Genomic DNA, 25,420 nt, shown 5'->3' with positions numbered 1-25,420 from the left:
TAATGACATGGGAAAATATTTTTTAAATTATATTAAGAAAAAGATTAATAGACAAACCATGGTATGTGCACAGGGGGAAAAGCTAGAAGGAATTACATGAAAGTGTTAAGTGTGGCTGCAGCCAGTGGTAAAATGATGTGTGGTCCTTCATGTGCGTTTTCTTATGTTTTTTAGCAAAGTAATTTACCAATTACAATGACTTGAACAATAACAACAAAAATAAAAAGGGAACATAAAAGCACCATGTAGCATGGTTTGGAAAGCGGTTAATCATCCTGTAGACATTCCTGTGGCCTGTGGGGAAGCAGTGAGCCTCAGTCTACAGGGGTTAACCCCGAGCCAGGTCGGGAGGGAGAGACGGGTCTACTTTCAGACTTAGGAGGATTCTGGGTCCTCTGGCCCCTTGAACTTGAACTCCAGAAACCATGTGAGAAGGTGGGTACTTAGGGGTTGGACTGTGATCCCTAAAGAAGACATTGCGGTGCTGGAGAAGACTCCTGAGAGTCCCTTGAAAGTGCCAGAAGGTCAAACCAGTCAATCTTAAAGGAAATCAACCCTGAATATTCATTGGAAGGTCTGATGCTGAAGCTGAAGCTCCAATACTTTGGCCACCTGATGCAAAGAACCGACTCATTGGAAAAGACTCTGATGCTGGCAAAGATTGTGCGCAGGAGAAGGGGGTGACAGAGGATTGAGATGGTTAGATGGCATCACCAACTCAATGGACATGAGTTTGAGCAAACTCCAGGAGATACTGAAGGACAAGGAAGCCTGGCGTGCTGCAGTCCATGGGGTCTCGAAGAGTTGGATACAACTTAGCAGCTGAACAACAAAGAAGATATTTTGGAGTCCTAACCCCAAGTCCCTTATAATGTGATCTTATTTGAAAATAAGGTCTTCACAGAGGTGATCAAGTTAAAATGAGGTCATTAGGATAAACCCTAATCCAATATGACACCAATATAACTAATGTCCTTTAAAAAAGGGGAAATTTGAATATACACAGACACACACACAGACAAGAATGCCATGTGAAGATGAAGATGAGGTTAGGGTGATGTTTTTACAAGCCAAGGAATTCTCAAAATCGCCAACAACCATAAGAAACTAGGAGGAGAGCCTGGAGCAGATGGGCTCAGAAGGAAGCAATACCGCTGACACCTTGATCTTGGGCCTCCAGCTTCCAGAATTGTGAGACTGAATTTCTGTTGTTTAAGCCCTCTGGTCTGTGGCATTTTGCTCTGGCAGCCTGAGCTCACTAAGACAGTGAGTCACAGAGAGACCTCATCAAGTCACTTGTCTCTCTAGGACTCGGTTTACTTACCTGGAAAATGGGAGACTTGGGTTAGAACCATGGGTTTCAAACTTGGTTTTAACTCTGGAATAAAACCTTGGAAAGAAACCCAAATATAAAAGGCAAAAAGAAAGCCTGATCAGACAGAAGTCCGATTTAGATCTTTCATACTCCCTGCAGGGCAGCCTTTGAACACCACAACCTCAGATCATCTATAAAATCCCTATCAAAGCTCTGTTCTAAGAATCTCCCAACATGAAACCCATCAAGTAAGACCACTGAGCATTGTGCCTGCACCCAAGGCCAGGCTGGGCACTGAGGATCCAGCCCTTACCTTCCAGTAGTATAGTTATTGGTATTCCAGTGGTCAGCAGTATTGCTTCCTTCTGAGCCCATCTGCTCCAAGCTTTCCTCCTAGCTTCTCATGGTTGTTGGCAATTTTGAGAAATCCTTGGCTTGATCTTGGTGGAGAGGTGAGACTAATGCCCAGCAAACTGTGGGACTAGGCAGGCAACCCTCTCCCTCCTAAGAGCTACAGCTGCAAACAGGTCACCTGATGCTCTAAATCTGCCACATCTAAATTTATCTTGCCCTCCAAGGACAAGCAGATGCTGAGCCTTATCAGAGCATGGCAAGTGGCAGAATGACAGATGGGACGCGCCTTTATCACCCCAAGGATGGGAATGACGTCTGCAGGGAGACTTGGTATCCCTGACAATGAAATCAAGCGCTTGCATGCCAGCCTGGCAGGCCTGAAGAGGCCTGGGTCACACAGACCCTGGGTGGGAGCCCAGGAGCCCAGACTCCTCTCCAGACCCTGATGTGTGCCTGGCAATGCCAAGGGACCAGTTGCCCGTGAGCAGGGATGAGCAGAAAGAGAGGCCGTTTGCAGCAGAGAGAAGCCCTGTCTCATCTCTGGGAAAGGACCCTGGCCACCCATTCTACTCAGGGAATGCCGACAATGTGGATACAGGAGACCACTGTGGGCTGGATGAGGGGGACCCTGCCGGTCAGAGTATAGCACTGAGCACCCCAGGAGGAGGCTGGAGACTCCAAGGATGGGGGTCCCAGGTCAGACTGGGCTGATCCAGGCCTGGGCTTCCTCCAAATCCTTGTAGGATTAAAGGTCCCGAGACCCCCACCAGCCAAAGGCTTTTGGTTATCAGGTGGCTCCTGCTCGCCAGCATCCCAGAAGAACCAAGCAGGAGCCCCTCGGCCAGTCCTGCAGGACCTGCAAAGGTGGTGAGACTTGTCACCCTCTCAGGGGCCACAGACTCATTCAGTTCAGTTCAGTTCAGTCGCTCAGTCGTGTCCGAGACTCATTAGTGGACCCAAAATCTACCAGGAAAGAGGGAAATGGCATCACCATCCCCAGTGCCCCACTGTGGAAGCAGGCAGCAGATCCCATCTTTAAGCATTCAACTGTGACCACACAAATAACTTGCCAACTCATTCTCCTTTATAAAAAAATCACCTTATAGGGCCTCCCTGGTGGCTCAGTGGTAAAGAATCTGCCTCCCAGTGCAGGAGACACCAGTTCAATCCCTGATCCGGGAAGATCCCACATACAACTAAGCCCATGCACCACAACTACTGAAGCCTGAGCAGCCTACAGCCCACGCTCCATAAGAGAAGCCACCGCAATGAGAAGCTCATCCACCGAAACTAGAAAGTAGCTTGCCACAGCTAGAGAAAAAGGCCCGAGCGGCAACGTGTATCCAGCACAGCCAAAAATTTAAAAATAAACCTTTTTTAAAAAGTGCAAAATCTCAAGGCACAAAATCCAAAATACTATTTAAAAAAAAATATATATTACAGATAAAGATAACGTCCCCTCTGACCTCTATGCCTTCCCTGGTGCTAAGTCGCTTCAGTTGTGTCTGACTCCTTTGCCACCCCATAGACCTCAGCCCATGGGGTTCTCCAGCCAAGAATACTGAATTGGGTTGCATTTCCTCCTACAACGGATCATCCCAAACTGGAAATCAAACCCGCATCTCCTGTGCCTCCTGCATTGCAGGTGGATTCTTTACCTGCTGAGCCACCGAGAAATGCCTTTCCCAGGGGAAACCCTTGTTAGGGCTCCAGGGTGCAACCTTCCAGAGCATCCTTGTGTCCTAGGAAAGAAACCTACCAGGCCAGGGATCTGGGCACAGTGTGACACCATCGGCTTCCACAGGGAAGGAAGGAGGGCCAAGGGCTGCAGGGACCAGGGTGGCCTCCAAGAAGCAGAGGCTGGAGGCAAGGGTTCAAGGAAGGGAAGAATTCAAATGACCCCCAAGGCAGGGGTCCCTGGGACACTGGACCAATGTGACGTCCGCACAGAAGCGGCTAGCCCCACTCCTCATTTGTAGCCAATTTGGCTTCTTTGGGAAACTCTAAAGCCTCCCCACCAGGGCCTTCAACTTTTACCCTACACCATGATGATAATGGTGATAAGGATGGTGTGTAGTAGGCACCCTGCTGGCCCTCCTGATAGTTCTACCACGTTGGTATTAGTGTGCCCCATTTTCTAGACAAAGAAAATTGCAACCCAGAGAAACTAAGCAACTCGCCCCATGTCACACAACTGGGAGCCACGGAGCCACCATTTGATTTTAATGCCAACGGCCTTCCACAAGACAACACTGCTTCTGCAGCCAACGGTATAGCTCCTGGGTCTGCAGTGATGCCCAGCACGTAGTAGGGGCTTAACATGTGCCTGTGGGCTGATTTTTTTGTTGAAAGACCATGAGCAACGCTGAGTGAATAATCAAGACAGACTTCACGATATTTTCTTCTTTTATTTTTAAATTTTTTTTGGCTTCACACCAAGGCATATGGGACCTTAGTCCCTCATTGCAGGCATTGAACCAGCACCCCCTGCATTGAAAAGCAGAAGCTTAACCACTGGATCGCCTGGGAAACCCCGTGGATTTTCTTCTTTAAAGTTAAAAGTCTACAGTTTCTTCTAGAAATCCCCCACAGCCTAGAGTTGCTGCTCCTAGAAAGAGTTAAGGCTTGGCAAGCGGTTCTCTCCCACACAGCAAATTAAATCTCTCCTGTCCCGTCTATCCATCAGGGTGCAGGGCACGGCAGCATCTACTTTCTGTGAAAAGTCTCCTCGTAAACATCACCCCGCCAGGAGGTGGGGAGGGGGCTTGATTTATTATATAGCTTTTGGATAGTTCCTGCAGAAATATTGCCAAATAGCGGAATAATCAACTCTTTCACTCAAGCCCCCTCATACATTTTTTTATTTTTTAATGAAAGAATAAAGTACGCCATGAGCCTGAGCTAAATAAATAAAAATGCCACACTTCATGCCCAAAAGAACTTTCTGCGTCACTGAGAAATATTTGCAGACCTCAACAATCTTTTATCTTCACAATGATGTTCCTGCCTTCCAAGTTCTGGATATTCTGAGAACTACTTTGATTTGGGCTCTCTCTAATTATCTTACAACTAGCTTACTAACGAGTGCCATTATTCGATGTTTCATCAAGCAGATATTAGAGAAAACTTCCTCTTCTCACGATCTGTCTGCTCTCTGCCAGGACTATCTAAAATTGGTTACTGATGTCTGGGGCTCAACTGGAAGTAGATACATGTGGCAAGGAATTTCTGTCCTAATACTCATTGGTGCCATTCATAGTTGGTTACAGTTTCCAGGCTGGGAAGGAGGGCAGCACTCATTCAATTACTTTATCCATCCATCCATCCACCTACTCCCAGTACCAGCAATGGAGACCCAAGATGGAGAATGTGGTCCATGTCCCTCAGGAGCTCACACAAAGACATGCCCTGAGAGGCTCAGAGTGATGTCATTTCCTCCAGAGAAGTTCTCACTGGGTGGAAGACCTATAGCATGATTCTCCAGCTCAGCAACCTGTCCCTCCAACATGCTGCTGCTGCTGCTGCTAAGTCACTTCAGTCGTGTCCGACTCTGTGTGACCCCATAGACGGAAGCCCACCAGGCTCCCCCGTCCCTGGGATTCTCCAGGCAAGAACACTGGAGTGGGTTGCCATTTCCTTCTCCAATGCATGAAAGTGAAAAGTGAAAGTGAACTCGCTCAGTCGTGTCTGACCCTTAGCGACCCCATGGACTGCAGCCTACCAGGCTCCTCCATCCATGGGATTTTCTAGGCAATAGTACTGGAGTGGCTTGCCATTGCCTTCTCCATCCTCCAACATGAAACGTTCTCAATTTGCTACCACCTATTTCCGCCAGCCTCTTGGGTTCAGCCATGAATGAGCTTGGGGGTGGTGACAGGGGTTGGGGGGTGGTCAGGAATCAGGTCTGTTTCCCAAGTGCATAGCATACCATGAGGGCTCAATAAACTTAGTAATCAGATGAACATGCAACCCACACTTAGAAGATGAAAGGAAAAAAGAGACAGAAGTATCTCTTTTTCTGAGTGCCTAAGCAGTCTCTCTGCTTGGGGTACTGGCTGGGGGCTGATGTCAAAAAATGTTTGCGAGTCAATATAATGCTGGTGAATGAAGAGTTGCAGCTGAAGACCAAGGGCCTGGGCTGTCCTGTCTAGGGCAGGTCACTTCTCCTATTGGAGGCTAACAGACTCCGAAATTCAGACTCAGGTCTGAAAAGGGGGGTTGGACAACATGCTCTCCAGTTCCTTTAGTTGAGAATTCTGTACAAGTCTAACATCACTGTAAGAATTATTCTAATTGCAGCCTCAGGGGAAACTGGCCTGGGCCAGGAGTCACCAGGTCACCTGCCCTTCTGACTTGTTTATCTATCTGGTAGGGAGCTGGGGAAGGGAGTGTTAAAGCAGATACTTTCTAAGGTACCTTATAAGCCTGAACTTTCATGACTTTTAGTTTTAAACCACAGGCTACATTAAATTGGGGAATGCCAAGTTCATATCATAGATTTTCTAAACAGAGCCCTAATTTTCAATGTTTCACCTCATTGACTCTCGCAGTGTTTAACGAGCCCCTGCAGTGTGCCAGGCACCATCCCAGTGGTGACCCACACAGTCTCTGTGGTCATGGGACACCCCGTCCAGTGAGGGAGAAAGAAAACACACAGGTCAACAACGGAACACACGATGACTACAGCTGGGGTCGTGGGCCAGGACGACTAACAGACAGCACTACGTGAAAGACAGCAATTAAAGGCAGAAGACAGCTCCTTTCTAAAGGTTAGTTGGAAAGGCTTTTCTTTTTCAAAAAAAAAATTTATTTATTTGGCTGTACTGGGTCTCAGTTGTGGCAAGCAGGATCTTCCATCTTCACCGTGGCATGCAGGAACTTTGGTTGTACCATGTGGGATCTAGTTCCCTGACCAGGGAACTAGACCATTGTAGGGAACCTGGGCCCCCTACAATGGGAGCACGGTCTTAGCTACTGGACCACCAGGTCCGACTCTTTGCGACCCCATGGATTATAACCTACCAGGCTCCTCTGTCCATAGGGGCAAGAATACTGGAGTGGGTTGCCACTTCCTTCTCCGGGGATCATCCCGACCCAGGGATCAAACCAGGGTTTCCCGCATTGCAGGCAGATGCTTTACTGTTGAGCCACTAGGGAAAGATTTTTAAGTTTACTTCTAGGGAAGTCCCAGGAAGACTTTTCTACGGAGGTGCTATCTGAACTGAGACCTAAAGGTCCCCTGAATGTGGGGGAAGAGCATTCCAGGCAGAGGGAACGGCAGAGGCTCTAGGCTAGAGACTAACTTGGGGTAGTCAAGGAAAAAGCAACCAGCACAGCAAAGTCAATAGAGGAGGAGGGAGTGACCGAGACCAAGGTGAAGGCAGAGTCTTACAGGGCAGCATAGGAAGGGCATTGCCAAGAGGTCCATGAATAGGATTGAAGAGGTCCTAGAACCTTGACTTCCCTGGTGGCTCAGACAGTAAAGCATCTGCCTACAATGCGGGAGACCCGGGTTCAATACCTGGGTTGGGAAGATCTCCTGGAGAAGGAAATGGCAACCCACTCCAGTATTCTTGCCTGGAAAATCCCATGGATGGAGGAGCCTGGTAGGCTACAGTCCATGGGATCACAAAGAGTCGGACACAACTGAGCGACTTCACTCACTCACTGAACTTGGATGGAGAGAAACATCGTTTCTCTCTTCATCAGCCTCTAACTGGAAATGATCATTTCCTTGAGTCACGAATGTCAACAACAACGCACAGTAACGTTAGCAGTGCCTGGGAATGATCAACAACAGAAATCTCACACCCATTCATATCACCATCATTGCAGGTATCTGGAAATATTACTTATGCTCCTCACTAATTCAGAATTACAGTAGCTATTAGAACAGTTGCTGAGCCTTGGTTAGACCAGTTGCTGAGCATTATTAAAGCTTCCCAGGTGGTGCAGTGGTAAAAGAATCCACCTGCCAATGCAGGAGACTCAAGACATGCAGGTTTGATGCATGGCTTGGGAAGATCCCCTGGAGTAGGCAATGGCAACCTGTTCCAGCATTCTTGCCTGGAAAATTCCATGGACAGAGTAGCCTGGCAGACTACAGGCCATGGGACCTCAAAGAGTCAGACCTGACTAAAGGACAAAAAAGCTCACATACTTCAAGATCGTAATATTTTAAAGTATCTAGTTATCTGAAAAGAACTGGTTTCCTTTGCAACACCATGTACTTTATTTTCTGTATATGTAAAAGCATTATTCTGAGAAGGGATCCCTAAGCTTCATACAACGGCCAAAGTGCTCATAAAGCACAGTGAGAAGTTTGTGTTTCTTTCCAGGTGGGAGGAGAGCCTGCTGTGGTTTCAGCAGGGGGTCCACTGGGTGCCGTTTTCATTTCTTAAAATCACCCTGGGGTCTCTGCTGGGGGAGAGGGCCTGCAGTTGTCAGGGCCGTGCTGAGTGCAAGAGAGAGGGCATGGCTTTAACAGAGCACTGTTCTGGCCAGTCCAGGGGATCCTAGAGGGCTCCGTCCTCCCCGCTAATGAAAAGCCGTCCCACGCAGCCTTCCAGGCCCACAAGGACCACGTCACCCTGGCCCAAAGCCTGTCCTGGGACATCCTCTCCAAAGCTTCAGAAAATGAGCTCATGTGTGCACAAGAAAAATAAATGCGGCATTTGCCACTGTTTGGTTTGTGTATTGGTCTAGAAAAGAAATGAGATTTTTATTTAGGAAAGCCTTCCAGCAGGACCCCAGCAGAGGCTGGGCAAACACCAGGGCGACGGACTGTAAACATGCAGGAAGGCCTGAGCCCTGGGGCCCGTCCCCGCGAGCAGCAGTCCCTCGGCTGGTTTATGGCGGCCTTCCTGTTTTCCCGGCCTCTCTTCACACTGCCCTCACACACAGAGCCTTTTCAACGCCCTCAAGGAGAACAGAAGAATTCATTTTCACACGCCAGCGCACACGTTTCTCACACCCTCCCAGGGGAGTGGACCATGCCAAGAGGCCGGTTTATGGACCTAGACAGACAGATGGGGCTGGGGCCCATGGGGTGGGGTCCACGGGCGGAGCAGAGCTCAGAGGTAAATTCTAGGCTCCCGGGTCCCCCAAACCGGAAGTGAAGAGGGTGAGGCCAGGCTAACTGGAAGGTGAGGGGTCTTGGTGGCACTGGGGCAATGGCCTGAGGCCTCCTGGGGAACAGGGTCAGACTTGGGGGGACTGAGAGTCAGGGGGCAGGGAATGAACCTCAGGAGAGCTTGCTCACCTCCAAGTGTCAGGATCAGAGAGGAGAGACATGAGAGGGAGGAAGCGCTAGGTCCCTGAACCTGGCTCAAGGCTGAGTGAGAAGGAAGGCAGAAAGTGAGGTGTACACATTGTTGGGGTGAACAGTGGCTGCAGTGTGACCATTCTGGAGGGGCCAGCTCAGCTCAGCCATCCCTGTCCCTGGCCGTTGCCCAGAGAGAACACGATTTTTTAAAAAATTTATTTATTTTTGGATGGGAGGCGTCTTCTTTGTTTGCACCCGTTGGCATTTCTGGGTGGTGAGTGTCTCCAGGACCTGGTCCCTGGGATATAAGGGAGGCGAAAAGGAAAGCTAGGAGCTCACTGGCACATCATCACTCCCCACAGCCTGAGGTCCCAGCCAGTCTGCCTCTCCCTCATCTTTAGGAGGACAAAGAAGCCTGGTGGACTACAGTCCATAGGCTTGCAAAGAGTCAGACATGACCGAAGCGACTTAGCACACACATACACACACACACAAAGTAAGGGAGGCAAATTAACAGCCTCAAAGGGTAATTGGGGGTTGATCCCACCCAGCACGCATCAAATGCTCCATGAATGTTGGCTGTATCTTTATGCCAACTGGCAAAGGCATCAGCTTGGAGCTCCTACCTGGCACCACTCTACAGCATTGTCCATTCTGACTCGCCGGACAGATGACTCCACAGTGACTGAGCTCCTCGCTCCCCTCCCAGCCCCCGCGCCCCCTGGAGCAGGATGGCTTACCTATGGTCCTTCGGAGGTCTTCACACTGGTTAATGTGAGGGAACTTCAGGATTTCCTTCCACTTCTTGCTTTTTCCTTTGCGCTTTCCTCCGCCTCCTGCAGAGATGGGAGAGAAAGACGGGGAGCTGATGCTGGTGTTGCCTGAGGTGCCAGAGCCCACGTCCCATCCCAGTGAGCCTGGGTGCAGCTTCCTAGCCAGGAGGCTGGGACAAGCCCCTCCCCGGCCAGCATCAAGCCTATGTGTCCTTCCTTTAGGTTCACACAGGTCTGGGCTCCCCCACCCAGCACAGCCTCTCCCATCACCCACTTCCACACCCACACTGGGTGCCTGTTCTTTGCTGATATATTAACCATGGCTATGCAACCCCACTGGGGACCTGGCATCAGCCCCACACTAGACCTCAACCTTCCTACGGCAGAACCTGGCCGACTGACTCAGGAAAGCCGGGTGAAATGGATTCACAAATGCGCCCCCCCACCTCATTGTGTCCTCTCGTTTCCTGTGGACAGTCCCCTTCCCCAGCTGGAGGCCAGGTGCTGGGGACAAGGACATCCACTCTCCCTCACCTGGAGCACCACCTTCTCCCGCCTCATGAACCCCAGGGTCTCGAGGCTGGAAGGACTCCTGATGGAGCACGTCAGCTGCCCCACCGCCCCGTATCCTGCCCAGCGAGCACTATAATGAACACATGCTAGGGACACACATGTGATGAATATGTACACGCGATAAACATACAAACGCAGTGAACAAGCACACGGAGCTGAGGAAGGTGCACACACCTGTCGTCCCCCTCACTTCCTCTCCCTGGACAGTGGACAGACATCAGAACACTCAGGTGTGGAAACAACAAGGGGCCGCCGACTCCGGCCTGCGTGTCCCTGAGCCCACCGCCACTTGGAAATCGGACCTGGAGGCACCTCTGTGCCGTCACATAGTCAGGACCCCACAAGAACCTGAGATGCATCCGTCTGACCCCTGTCGCCAGAGTAGTCCTTAAATTCCACTGGTCAGTGACCCATCAAAGGTCACACAGCCCTTTAGGCCTCTCAGCATCTCAAGATTTTAAGGTCCTTTTATCCTCCTTAATGGGATCAACACCCCAAGTGCCTGTGGGGTTTGGGGCCTGGTTACAGAGACATGGGATCTTGGGCAGACCCTCGGCACCCTGGGCTGCTCTCTAAGCTGGGTGGGTGTGATGTCCCTCCAGTCTCTGACCCTCAGATAGGGTCCAGTCAGGGCAAGGGGCCTTTCTCCAGCCAGCCAACCCAGGGTATCCCAAATGAGCTGGGCTCTGGGCCCACCCCCAGCAAAGTGTGTGTTCTGGGGCTGGCATGGAGCTGATCTCAATAAAGGGAGCAGCTTCCCTGGTGGCTCAAATGGTAAAGAAGCTGCCTGCAATGCAAGAGATACAGGTTCGATCCCTGGGTTGGGAAGATCCGTTGGAGGAAGAAATGGCAACCCACTCCAGTATTCTTGCCTAGAAAACTCCATGGACAGAGGAGCCTGGTAAGCTACAGTCCATGGGATCTCGAAAGTCGGTATCAATAAATGGAGATTCCCAAGTTATCCAGTTGCCCTGGAAAGCTGAGGCCACCTTTCGGAACAGCAGTGTGTGGGCTTCTGAGGCCAGAACCAGGACCATCCTCAGAGCTGGGAAGGAGGAGAGGTAGCCAGTGACAGAGCGGCAGGACACAGTCCAACTCCTGGCTCTCTGCTCGTTCGTCTCCAGCCCTGGCCAAGCAGCCCCGGCTCCCTCTGCTCAAGTCTTCACAAAGATCAAAAGCACTGGACTCCAAGGAACAAAACCAATGTGTATGGGGCACATGCTGTGGCCAGGCACCGTTTGGACATTGTCTCATTTGATCCCCAGAATGACTCTTGGGGGAGCAGATCACCAGGCACATCACGGATGCAGAAACAGGCGTCCAGGTTGCGTAATTTCCCAGCTGATGGCCTGCACTGTTTCCTGCAGGCTTGGTGCTCCCACCAGAGCCGACACACATCACCGCCCACATATGCCTTGGAGCCCTTCAGCTGGCCTTCCCTGAGTCTCCACTCCAACTCTCCCAGGCAGAGCCATTACTATCCCGCTTGAAAGACAAGGAAACTGAAGCAACAGGGAGGAAAGGGGCAAGTCTCCTACACCCCACAGCTCACAAATGGCCGAGACCAGACCCCAGCCTGAGCAGGATCTAGACCCCAGGCATGCATACGCACATCTTTGTCTATAAAGCTCCCTTTCAGGAGCCCTGTGAGCCAGGGAAACTCCCAGGGATCACAGAGAAAGCTGGCCCTGGACCTCAGAAGTGACAGGACATCCAGTAAGGGCAAGCAGAACTTGGAGCTCTTCAGTAGAGACCCAAGCCTCCGAGAAAACATGCCACCCCACACCTGTTCACTGAACCAGGTGTCAAGATTTAAACACTGAGGTTTTTCATATAAACCCAGATTCGGGACTTCTCTCCCGTAACCAAACACATGGCAAGGCTCAGACAGAGCTGGGCACAGCCAACCCCGTGGACACGACATGTGGCCTCCATTCGGTGGCCGGCCTGGCCCCTTAGAGCTTAGTTATGTGTATCCCCCAGGGGAGGGCTGCCCCTGGAGAAATTAGCCAAGTCTGCTCCCATCCTCATCAGCTCTGGCTCCGAGGCCTAAAGGAAAGGTCAGAGCTCATCCAGTACGCACCCGCACCCACCCCCACTCCCCACCATTCATTCCACTCTTCATTCCCATATCTGGCTGGGATGAAGCACTTTCGTGTGTGTGGTAAAATATAAGTGACAGAAAATATACCATGTTAACCATTTGTAGGGATACAATTCCGCGGCACTAAGAACATTCACAGTGTCATGTAACCATCAGCACCATCCAGCTCCAGAAATCTTTCATCCTCCCAAGCAGAAAGCCGGTGCCCATCAAACACTAGCCCCCAGCCCCCTCCACCTGGTACCCTCCGTTCTACTTTCTGTCTCTCCGGTTTGACTGCTCCAGGGGCCTCATGAGTAGTGGTCTTCCGTGACTGGCTGATTCCACTTGGCAGGATGTCTTCACGGTTCATCCATGTTGCAGCGTGTGTCAGATTTCACTCCACGGCACGGTGGGATAACCCTCTGTTGTGTGTGTACACACCACCTTTTGTTGATCCATTTGTCTGTTGACACACGCTTGGATGCTGTCCACCTTCTGGCTGTCATGAATACGACTGCTCTGAATATCTGAGTCCCCGCTTTCAGTTCCTTCGGGTATATGCCTAGGAGCAGAACCGCTGGATCACATGGTCATTCTATGTTTGCCATTTTGAGGAATTGGTGAAGAACTCTTGGCCATACAAACTCACAGGCTATATGTCAGGAGCCTGAACCCCAATTTTGTGAGTGGAACACAGGAATGGGGCTACTTAAAGAATCACCCCAAGTGATTCTTAGGTAGACAGTTTATGGAAACAGAAGTCTATTTTACACTCACACACACACACACATATTTTTATAGACTAACTTCTCCATTAAGAAAGTTAACACAAAATAAAGAAAATTAACACAAACCCATTAATTCATTCAACCAGTATGTTGAGCATCTACTAAATGCCAAGCAGTACACAGGTGCTGGGACACAGCGATGGGGAGATTGATGTCACCCTCTTGGGGCTTCCTTCCTGTGGTGCTCAATCTAGAAAGGAAGACATTAAAGGCTTGATATCAGTGCTTCTCAACCCCTGGGCAATCTGTCCTCCAGGGCACATCCAGCAGTGTCTAGAGATATTTGGGCTTGTCAAACCTGGATGAGAGTGCTGCCAGCATCTGGCAGGTAGAGGCCAGAGACAGAGCTAAACATCGTACAAGGTGCAGGACGGCCCCCTTCCAACAGAGAACAAGGTGCTCAAAGTGTCAGTAATGGCAAAATGGAGGGGTGCTGCTTTATTTATGAGCCTTATGGCCAACACTCAGGAGAAGTGCAGAGTTTGGGAGAGACTCCCTAGTAATGGAGCAGTGGTGGAGGTGGGGAGAAGGAAAAAGTCAGTCAAGGCCACCTGGAGGATGTAACACGGAGGTGGGAGTGATGAAGAGCGGGTGAGTACCACACAGCCTCCTGGGGGCTCCCTTCTCCCTCCTCACTGCCTCAGCCCCAAGAGCAGGGCAGGGACCAGGTAGGCAAAATCATACTCCCTCAAAGTAACCCTTAATCGCTGGCACCTGTGAATACATTAGGTCACGTGGCAAAGAGAATTGCGGTTACAAATGGAATTAAGGATGGTGACAGGGATGTTACTCTGGGTGATCCGGGTGGGCCTGATGTAACCAGAGGCAGGAGAGTCAGCCCAGAGTGGCGTCATGTGAGCAAGACCAGATCAGCTGCTGCTGGCTTTGAAGAAGGAAGGGGCCACAAGCCAAGGGATGCAGGCGGCTTCTAGAAACTGGACAAGGCAAGAACAGATTCTCTCTAAGAGGCCCCAGAAACGTAAGAGCCCTGCCAACTCCCTAGTTTTTATCCAGTGAGACCCAGGTTAGACTTCTGACTTCTAGAACTGATGCCTCTGCCTACTGAAGCCCTACTCCTTCTTCAAGACCCCCTTCTAATCCCCTCTCCAGGGCTGCTCTTGAAAGGCAGATCCCTCGTCTGGCCCACAACCCTCTCCCAGCTCAGCCCAGATTCTTGCTTCATATCCTTCCAGAGGGCTGGACAGCTAACACAACTGTCCTGGACAACTGCAAGCTTTGGTTACGTTATGCTGACTGGGTAAATGAGTATTTGCAGGGATCGCCTTCTGGGCTTAGCACTGAGCTAGGTGCTACATGTTGTGGCCCTCATTTAGTACTAGCCCCATTTCACAGATGAGAAACCTCAGGCTCAGGGAGAGGGATGAGGTCAATGAACCAACCACATGTGCAAACAGAAGCACGTATCTTCTCCAACCCACGCCGATTCACAGCCACTTCCTGTCTCGAGCATCCCTGGGCTTTCTTTTCTTCACCCAGCAGACCACTGCTGCTCATGGTTTACCTTCCACGTGCTGAAAGTGAGGTGGCCAAGAGGACAGAGTGCCCACCTTCGTGGAACTCCAGCTCATCCCAGGCCTCGAACAGCAGAGATGAGCAAGGCTGCTGGGGGTGTGGTCAGGCAGGTGCGGGGGGGCTCATGGAGGAAGGGGGCTCCCTCCAAGGAGGGGATGCCAGCAACACAGGCTGGTAGTCAGCCCGGAGGTCTCCCACCAGAAGTGAGAAAAGACCGAGACGTTGGGCTTGGGTACACAGGCTGAACCCCACCCGCTCACAGCTCCGGGGAGGGCACCGAGGGACCGGGGTGTTGGGTCTCTCTCCAAGTGGACACGAGTCCAAGCACAGCCTGGAGAAAGGTGGGTGGCAGGAAGATGCAGTGTTCCCCAGGAGCAGCCTCCAGAGAGGAAGTGGCTTAGCATAACACTCTGCTCTCTCCAGCCTCCAGGGTCCCCTCTTGGCTGCCAGCAGTGGCCTTATGCAGGTGCAGCCCAGATGGGCTGAGAGAAGCATGATAAGCGGGTGGCAGGGCAGGGGAAGCGGGAAGAGTGGCCAGCAGGCGGGCAAGCCCCAGTGGGGATGGAACACAGGACTTGGGAAGAAAGCAGAGTAATAAAGAGCTGTCACATTTTAAGCGCTCAGAACAGGCTGAGCTACTGAGAAACTAATTGGCATTTCTTTCGCTCCCGTGGACACCCCCAGGGAAGAATGAAAGGATCACGCCAAAAAGCTGCCATGAGAAAACTGTCATTGTGGGGGAAGAAATTGGCTGTTATTCTTGTGGCATCTACTGTTTTCCAGGGAGGTGTTGCACTTTGAAGGCTGAGGGCTGAAATGAGAATGAGGGGGGAGAGTGTCTGGGAGGGGCAGCGGGGGGAAGGCTGCGCTCCAGGAAGGCACGGTCCCCACAGGATCCCAGGGTTGAGGGACTCTGAGCAGTGAGGGACCCGGGGCCAGCCTGACACAGGGGAGCTGACGCAGAGACCCCTCCCCCAAAGGACACTGACAAAACAGGCAACAGCAGTGACCCTGATGGTCTGAGGTCTTATTGTAGGGACTCCTTGGAGCCTTAGGGGCTTCCCTGGTGGCTCAGATGGTAAAGCGTCTGCCTGCAATGTGGGAGAACTGGGTTCTATCCATGGGTCAGAAAGAACTCCCTGCAAAAGGAAATGGCAACCCACTCCAGCACACTTGCCTGGAAAATTTCATGGACGATGGAGCCTGGTAGGCTACAGTCCATGGGGTCGCAAAGAGTCGGACACAACTGAGCGACTTCACTTCACTTCACTTTGTGGCTCAGAGGGTATAGAATCTGCCTACAATGTGGGAGGCCTGAGTTTGATCCCTGGGTTAGGAAGATCCCTGGAGAAGGGAATGGCAACCCACTTCAGTATTCTTTCCTGGAGAATTCCATGGACAGAGAAGCCTGGAGGGCTACAGTCCATGGGTTCGCAAAGAGTGGAACATGAGTGAGTGACTGATACACACTTTGGAGCCCTGGGACTTTTTGTGCTATCTTTGGAAGGGATGGGGGAGAAAAACCTTTGCAAAACAATTGACCTTGAACTTCTCATTAATCTTACAGTATATCTGATTTGGAAGTTAAAGAAATGTGGCATTTCCTGTACTCCCAGGGTCAGGAAGCTGTTTGTTTAGACATCTGATTTAATCCTCTCATCAACCACACAAGGTAGGTACTCTTAATGGTCCCATTTGACAAGTGAAGAAAGAGACTCAGAAAGGCAAGAACTTTGCTACAAATCACTCAGTTTGTGTTACATCTGAACCAGGACCCAGGGACTTCCCCAGTGGTCCAGTGGTAAAGAATCCATCCACCTGTAATGCAGGGGACATGGGTTTAATCCCTGGTCGGGGAACTAAAATCCCATGTGCCAAGGAACAACTTGGCCCTCAAGCCACAACTAGAGAGTCTGAAAGCTGCAAGGAAAGATCCTGCATGACGTGATGGAGATCCTGTGTTCTGCAACTAAGACCCGATTCAGTCATTAAACAATAGATAAACCAAGACCCTGACTCCTGGTCTACTGTTCTGTTCCTCCCTGGTAACAAATGAGCAATTGGTCAGAGAAAGCTTCCTTGGGTAGAAGCTGAGCAAGACTCTCTGCATATGTTGCGAAGAACTTGCCTTCACGCCCTCGAATCAGTGGTTCCCAGTGCGATCCTTGGACCAGTTGCACCAGCATCACTGGAGAATTGGTTAGAAATGCAAAACCTTGGGCCCCACCTTAGAGCTAAAGAGTCAGAAATTCTTGGTGGGGGGGGTGGGAGGGTGGAGAGCAGTCCGTTTTAATGAGCCTTCCAGGTGATTCTGATGCAGAGTCAAGTTGGAGCAAGTCCTTGAGCATCACGTGGGAAATGGTGTGATAAGACCACGCTTTCTGGAAATTTCTCTGATTATTATTCCTGCTCTGCCTACTTCTAAAAAGGATCTGAAGAGAAACACAGGGGTTTGGACAAATTCAGTCATGCTGGGGTCTGACTCTGTTAAAAACCCAGGTCCCTGTCCCTGGCGACTTAGGCATTCTTCTCATATGATGCCCACAGAGCCACTTATCTGGCCATTCGCTGGGGTAAGGGGACAAACTGGATATGGACCCAACGGTTTCCAGAAAACTAGAGGGAGACACTGGAGAGAAGCTCACCACTGGCCTTGGTGGGTGCAGGCTGCTGAGATGGCCTCAGGGACCCACGACTCCAGGCCCCAGTCTGGCTCCCTAAGGAGTGGGAAGGACTCCCTTCAAACTGCACCCAAATCATCGGCGCACATGCCATATACTTCCTGGGTGCCTTGTTCCATTCTGATGGCCCTTGGACCTTTATTGTTCTACAGACTGCATAGAGAACAGCATCACCCCTAGAGATGGCACACCGGGATCTGGAGAGGACCTGATGCATTTTGTGGGCCCTGAGGAAGTGGAGGCTGGCTTTCCCACGGACTGCATTCTTCCAGGACAGGCTTGTCGACTCAGATTGCAAAACTGTGTTGGTGAGTGCGGTTCTAGCCAAGGTGAGCAGGATGAGAGACTCATTCAACTTGACCCCCAAAGATGAGGATTAACACCAGGGTCATAAGGAGCTTCTAGGAATCCAAGGAGAGGCAGTCAAGAGCAGCAGGGTTTGTAGGAACAGGAATGCCATGGAAACATGGAGAATCTGGGGCTGGGGTGTCTCTACCTCTCTGCAGACCACGCCAAGCTCACTCACCTCTTTGCATGGAACCCAACTGGCCATTGTTGTATAATGAAAACACTGGCTTGGTCCATGGTTCCTGGGAGGTCACCTCCCAGTCCTGGGAATTTTCTAAGTGTTGGGGATGTGGGTTTTATTCATGGTGGACCCCCAGAACCATACCTGAGCTTACGCTAATGAGATGACTCAGGCTGAGGCTGGCCATGCCAGAATGACCAACCATGGGTTAGAAGGTTGGGCCTTTGAGTCAAATGACAGTGTCCAAACTTTGGGGTGGGGAAGGGGGCTGGAGACTGAGTTCAACCACGTGACTAGCGATTCAATCAATCATGCCTAAGTAATGAAAGTCCAATAAGAGCTCTGGGCACCCAGTTTGGGTGAACTTCCTGGTTGGTGCTCACACACCGGCGCTGGGAGGGTGACGTGTCCGTCACAGACCTTGCCTCGTGCATCTCTTCATTTTGCTGGTTCAGATTTGTCTCCTTTCACTCTAATAAAATTGTAAATCTAGAGCTCTCCTGGGCTCTGTGAGTCATCCTAGCGAAAAATCAAACCGAGATGGGTTGGGAGAATTCCCAAATTTGTAGTCAAGCAGTAGCAGTCAGAAGTACGTGTGGCCTGGGGACACCCAAACTCGCATCTGGGGTCTGAAGTGAGGGTGGTGGTCTTGCGGGGACTGTGCTCCCTCGGTGGAGTTTCTGCTCATTCAGGGTAGTCAGTATCAGAATTGTGCCGCAACCAGCAGGCCCCAAAGCCCCCTCCCTACCCATCGGCCAGAGTCCTGAGTCCAAACTTCCAAGGGGGACTCCCCTGGTGACTCAGATGGTAAAGGATCTGCCTGCAATGCAGGAGACCCAGGTTCGATCCCTGGGTAGGGAAGATTCACTGGGGAAGGGAGTAGCTACCCACTCCAGTATTCTTGCCTAGAGAATTTCCAATGAACAGATCCGGCTGGCCAAAACATCTTTTCCCTCCAGGCAGGCTACACGCGGACATGAGTTTGAGCAAATTCTGGGAGATAGTGAAGGACAGGGAAGCCTGGCGCCCTGCAGTCCATGGAGTCACAAAGAGTCGGACACGATTGAGCCACTGAACCATAGTAACAACAAGGCTACATGTCACGGGCTGGCCTTGACCCTGAAACAATCCGATCAGTTCTGGCCCCTGTGAATGGGGTGAGACAGAAGGGCTGAGTGAGGCTTGCAGAAACTCAGTGGTGTTTCCCAAGGTAGGCAGTGCCAGGCGTGACCAGAGGCAGCATAATCAAAACCACAGAAATGGCCAGCCTCCAGGCCAAGGCGGTTTAGAGCACCGCTGGCTAAAGGCACCAGAACACGGGTGTTGGGGGAGGGCCTGGGCCACAAGGGACTCCAGGATGCTCCGCAGGGCCTCTTCCTCCTTCCATCTTGGAGCCCCTCCCACAGGGCCTGTGAGTCACCAGGGGATCAGGAGGTTGGAAAGGTCATGCTAAGGCTTGGAAAGATCAGGCTAACTGACCAAATTTGTTAGAAACTCAAATTGTGTTGCAAAACAGGTCTTTAGGATACACATCTCGGTGCGGGGGTGTGGGGGGTGTGGGGTGGGGTGGCAGGGGGTGAGAGCCATGTAAACCAGAGGCGTGGCTCTCAGCACACTTGGATCAAGGTCTGGGAGGGTCTCGAGCATCCCTGGGACTGTGTGGGAAGGCTCCCTCTCTGTGTTCCCAGCCACAGCAGCTGATGACTCAGCAGCTCCAGCCCCGGTCAAGTGGAAGGCTGACAACACTGCCTGTGACGTCAGTAGACTTACAGAGTCTGTTCCTTCCTACCCAGGTGAGCTTGTAAGGACTCAGTTTTTGCAGCGCGACCCGCAGGGCTGGTTTTCCAGAAAGTCTCACTGTGGGGAGGCTGTGGGTGTTCTCAAAGGCTGGTTTTCCTCCAAGGAGGCAGGTTTTCCTGATGGGACGGCAGGTGATCCCTGGGTCTGCTCCTTCCTCCGCTCGCCCTCTCTGCCACCAGCCTTTCTGTCCCACCCCTGGGGCTCCACGACCTTCGCCACTGCCACAGCCACAGAAGTACCCACAGCCCTGGCTGGTGGGAAGCTGTGAGGGAGCCCACTGGTTCAGTCTTTCCGTGCAGCCCCAAACAAGGCAAGAGCCCAATTACAGGGCCATTTGGGACTCGTCACTGAGTGACTCAAGCCTTTTCTAAAGGGACTCCAGACAAAGGTACTTGAGGTGATCTCAGCCTGCCCCACCCCCTGGCCCCCCCACCTCAGTTTCCTCACCTGGGAGGGGAAGGGGAAGTAGGGGGCGGGGGAGCGTGGAAGCAGGTCAGGGCCCCAGAATCTTTTTTATCAGAAGCGTTCCTTTACAATCCCATAGGTACAGATAAGAAGGGAGCTGATCGGGTGGGTAGGGCAAAGGGGAGGGAGCTTGCAAATACAAGGGCAAGGGCCCTCGTTCTGTTTTCTGTAGGTCTCACTTTCTAGAAACAGCCAGTAGTCACAGGGTCTCTGCCTCAGGGTACCCTCCTCTGTGAAGTTCCCTGGACGCCCCCTGAGTCTAGGACACTCCTCCTCTATCTTCCCCCTCCCCACCGCCCCCCACTCCTCTGTTACTCCCTGTCCCAAAGTGCTGCGGTTGAGATGTCAGGATTCAGGGGCACTGAGAGGACACGCTCCCAGACCTACCCACTGATGGAAACACTCGAAAGAAAACACAACTCAAGGGGCACCTCGAGCCCAGCATCTCCAGTGATGGGAACTGTGTCGTTCATGCTGGGCAGCCGCGTCCACGCTTTCCCAGGATAGGAAGGCACTTGGTGTCTTCAAGTGTGTCCAGCGCCTTCCCAGTTTGACGTAAGTTTGACGGGTGGGCAAGAGAGGCAGGAGGGCAGAATCAGGGGACACAGAGCCTCGTCCCATGCAGAGGTGCTGGCCATGGCCTGACCCTGCCCCACCTTCACCACTTGGGAGCACTGACCCTTCCCACCGGTGCAGAGCCCTAAGGGAGGGGTTCGGGATGCAGGATGAAGCCCAGGCTCGGTTCAAAAGGCAAACACTGGTGCAGATGCAGCCAGTTCAGGGAGCACCCAGCCCAGACTCAGAGAGGCAAGGAGGGGTGGGGCGGGGGACTGGAAGCCTTTCTAGGGTCTGTTAACACACCTGGGAGCTGAACTCGGTGGCTTAGTTGGGGCTTCCATTGTTCATAGGGACCCCACCAGATGGGTGGGTAAAAACCATGGTGGGCAAATGGGGAGCAAGTACATTCCCACAGCCCGGGCCTCGGGGCCGGCTCCACCCTCCGTGGGACCGGACATGGCACGGCAAAGACACACAGTGATCCTGACCACGGAACGTTTTGCGGTGCCCCAGCTGTCAGCTACAAGCACCTAAAACCTCCAGTATGTTCTTCAAAGGAAGTGCAGTGTTGAAGTGGTGGGAGGCGTCGGGGGCAGCATGGGGCATGTGCGGCCTGTGGCCTGCGGGCAGGTTCCAGCACCTCCCAGCCCCACCTCATGGCCACACCGCCGTCAGACTTCCAGGGCAGAAAAACCTCAGCCACAACCAGAAGGATCCCACAACCTCAATTAGGAAAACCCACACCGACACAAGGCCTGGTAACTGGTTGCCATGGGGATGGCAGAACGCGGTCCCTCCCCACCACACGGAGCCTGAGAGAGGCGAGGCCTCTGCAGTGGCTTGTGGGGGTGGGGTGGGGGGTGCAGGAGGGCAGGGCAGCCAGGGGACGGTCCCTCCCAGAAAACCCTTGTTCCCAAGGACAGCGCTAAGAGTGGGCCACCTTGACTAGAGGCTGTGGCCCTTGAGTGACAGCTGCACTGTTACCAGCTTCCCTGATGGCTCAGAGGGTAGAGAATTCACCTGCAATGCAGGAGACCCAAGTTTGATCCCTGGGTCTGGAAGATCCCCTGGAGACAGGAATGGCAATCCATTCCAGTATTCTTGCCTGGAGAATTCCATGGACAGAGGAGCCTGGTGGGTTACCGTCTATGAGGTCTCAAAGAGTTGGACTTGACTCAGCGACTAATGCTATCTGCCTCCAGGTCTCTTCACCGGAACGTAAGTGGCTGTCACAGCACGTTATCTGAGCCCTGCCATGCACATGGCCTTCCTTAAGTCACTCAGCGTTCTCTCTGGAAGATGCTGCTACCCAACTCGCCCTGCTGTGGGGTTAGAGCCAAGTGTGCAAGTATCTAGCACATAGTAGGGGCTCACTAAATGGAGCCACTAACAACACGACCGCCACCATCACCACTGCCATCATCATCATCATCACCATTAATTACCAGCCCCACCATTCCCATCCCCCTCCACCAACCCTATCATCAACATCACCATCATCCCCACTCGCACCGCCATCCCACCACCGCCAACCTCACCATCAACATCCGCATTATCCCTACTACCACATCTTCATCACCACCATCACCATCATGACTTCTGTAAATGAGATAACTGAGGACACAGAACTGGTAAGGGACAGACAGCAGGTCTAAAACCCAGGTCTTAGGACTCGCAAGTTTGGCCATCTCTCTACCTACCACAACCCTCCTCAACAACACACACACACACACACACACACACACAACTCCATCAACACGATGTCAGCATCTGTCCAGACATTGGCCAGAGGTGCTGTGGGAAAGCCATACAGGAGGGCTACAGGATTTGGCTCTGTGACCTCTCTGACCTCACTGGTTTCCTCTCCCTCCTCCACTCCAGCCATCCTCTCTTCCTCATGTTCATCACACACCCAGGCACCATCCCAGCTGAGGACCTTTGCTCTAGCTCGAGAACTTTTTCTGTAAAGACCCAGCTGAAGTCCCTGGGTCACAGACAATATAATATGTAAACAAATGAACGTGGCTATCGTCCAATAAAACTTTATTACAAACACAGACAGCAGGCTGGTGACCCCAGAGGTCATGGTTCACCTAAGTTCATCTGCTATTGCTGTTCCCTCTGCCCGGAGTCCTCCTCTTTCCTTGGGAGAAAAAACATCTTCATGTTAACGCCTTCCCCTTCTTTAGGCTTTTACACAAATATCACTTTCTCCATGAAGCTCACTCTGACCACTTTTTTGTCCTAATAAATAATTTTTCCCTAATGAGTAAAACTAAGTACTTTAAAGTAAACAATTCAGGGACATCTAGAACATTCATGATGCTATGCTAAAACCACTTGTGCCTAGTTCCAGGGCATTTCCCTCCCTCCAAAGCAATACCCACTGCTTACTGTTCTAACCCTACAGCCTCTACCTAACCTGCTGCCTGCCTCTCCAGATCCCTCTGTCTTTATGTATATATATTTACATTTTTTGATGTGGATCATTTTTAAAATCTTCATTGAATTTGCTACAACATTGCTTCTATTTTATGTTTTTTGGTTTTTTGGCCCCAAGGCATGTGATATCTTAGCTCCCCGACCAGGGATTGAACCCTCACCCTCTGTACTGGAAGGTGAAATCATAACCACTGGACCACCAGAGAAGTACCCCTCTACCTCTCTTTCACTTGGCAGTTTTAATTTCTACTGCATGCATCACCTTGTAACATTCTATATGGCTTATTGCCCGTCTCCAACCCTCCTTCCCCTGGAATGAAGGCTTCACCAAAGAGGGGATCTTTATTTTGTTTCCTACTCTCTCCCAAACATCCAGAGCAGTGCTTTGGCACATAGTGAATACTCGATAACTTGATGATGAAGAGACTGATAAACAGATGGAGGGGCAGGCCCACAAGGAAAGAGAGGGCTTCCAAGTGGACTTTAAAACAATAAGACCACATCATGCACTGTTGTCTTTCCTGAGCCTGCACTTTTCTCCCTGGAAATGGAAGGGGCAGGGTGCACACGGCCTCCCCAGCCCTGCCCCTTGGGTATGTCTCCTCCTATCTTACTGGGTCAGTTATCCTGACCGGGGACCAAGTGCCCCTTTTTCTGGGACAGTGAACAAAGAGTAGGGGCTCTCATCAGATAGGCATGGCTGGACTTCCGGGTCCTCTGTCCACCAGGGAGCCACAGGACGCCTCCCCAATCTCTCTGAACCACAATTTCCTAAAGTGAAAATGAAAGTCACTCAGTCATGTCCGACTCCTTGCAACTCCATGGACTGTAACCTACCAGGCTACTCCATCTATGGAATTCTCCAGGCAAGAATAGTGGAGTGGGTTGCCATGCCCTCCTCCAGGGATCTCCCCAACCTAGGGATCGAACCCAAGTCTCCTATATTTACATAAAGAATATGGCATATTCTTTACCATCTGGGCCACCAGGGAAGCCATATTTCCTAACTGGTGTAATAAAATAACCAAATTCCCTTTGTAAGGCTCAGACTGAGGGTATGATTAGCACAGTGCCATGCACTGGATGGGCAAACACTATTTTCAGCCTTCCTGCTCTCTGTCTTGGCTCCCCAAACATCCCCCCCCCAGTGGCTTCACCCCTTTCCCTCTCCTTCTCTGTCTCTTCAGTTTAGTGAACATTTCCTTCAAGAGAAGACAGATCCCCCTGTCCTCTTGCAAACACTAATGACCTCCTTAAAAATGTCCTTTCCAAGAAAAATCATTTTCCAAATGTACTTTCGGGCTTACTATGCTTTTACCCACACTGGTTTTCACAGTTAAGAAAGTTTGGCCACAAAAATTAACTTTTCACTGCAAAAGTAATCCCCATCTCTCAGCAAAGCCCAAATTTGGTCACTTTTGTCTTCACTATGTTTTCCCTGGGTTAAAGAAGAAAAGAAAGTGTGGGGAGATTGGGGAGGAGGAGGGAGGTGAGCTGACCCCTGAGAAAAGCCACGGGCATTGACAGTTGGCCCCTAAAGCACAGCTGTGGCTATTTTGTTAGAGAAATAAACAGGACTGTTTGCTCATGAAAAAAAATGCCCCAATTTTTCATAAGATATTCATAAAAATATTTGCATTTCCCTGTGAGTAATAACTACTTCTGCTGTCTCCAGAATTTTTGCATCATCTACTTAAAAGAAGCTGAACAGACTATTTAGAAAGCCTTTCCAATCAAATCCACCCAGCGACCTAGGCATGTTATGATGTAGCTATGACTGTGCACACGGAAGGGCTGGGAGCCTGAGGTGTAAAGAGATCAGGGCGAGCCAGGCCCCAGCCTGAACCCGACAGCAACATAGTCGCCGATTCAATAAACCCACCACAGCCGAGTGGGTTTATTTTGCAGATGCAGAAACAAGCCCAGAGAGGCCAAGTATCCAGCCTAGGGTCACATAGCCACTAAGTGGCTAAGCTGGAATTTGAACCCAAGAATCAGTTCAGTTCAGTTCAGTCGGTCAGTCGTGTCTGACTCTCCGCGACCCCATGAATCACAGCACGCCAGACCTCCCTGTCCATCACCAACTCCTGGAGTTCACTCAAACTCATGAGCACAGAGTCGGTGATGCCATCCAGCCATCTCATTCTCTGTCATCCCCTTCTCCTCCCGCCCCCAATCCCTCCCAGCATCAGAGTCTTTTCCAGTGAGTCAACTCTTCGCATGAGGTGGCCACAAGTATTGCAGTTTCAGCTTTAGCAT

General features: G+C 51.3%; 1 protein-coding gene across 4 annotated transcripts in view; it reads right to left on the bottom strand.

Annotated features, from left to right (window-relative positions):
• GRK5 (G protein-coupled receptor kinase 5) overlaps positions 1–25,420 on the bottom strand; it is a 234,187-nt gene that overhangs the window by 115,822 nt on the left and 92,945 nt on the right. For 3 of the 4 annotated variants that reach the window (XM_055424547.2, XM_055424545.2, XM_055424546.2), the window contains exon 2: positions 9,674–9,769. In XM_055424547.2, coding sequence (XP_055280522.1) covers positions 9,674–9,769 — 96 coding nt within the window. Of the gene's footprint in view, positions 1–1,628; positions 1,771–9,673; positions 9,770–25,420 lie in introns of those variants that run through there. The other variant, XM_055424549.2, reaches the window with a different exon arrangement.

This window comes from Moschus berezovskii, chromosome 12 (genome assembly GCF_049115385.1).
Source record: "Moschus berezovskii isolate FMDL1 chromosome 12, NW_MosBer_1.0, whole genome shotgun sequence".
NCBI lineage: Eukaryota > Metazoa > Chordata > Mammalia > Artiodactyla > Moschidae > Moschus > Moschus berezovskii.
Note: the sequence above shows the minus strand (reverse complement) of the source record. Positions and strands in the feature narration are given on the sequence as shown.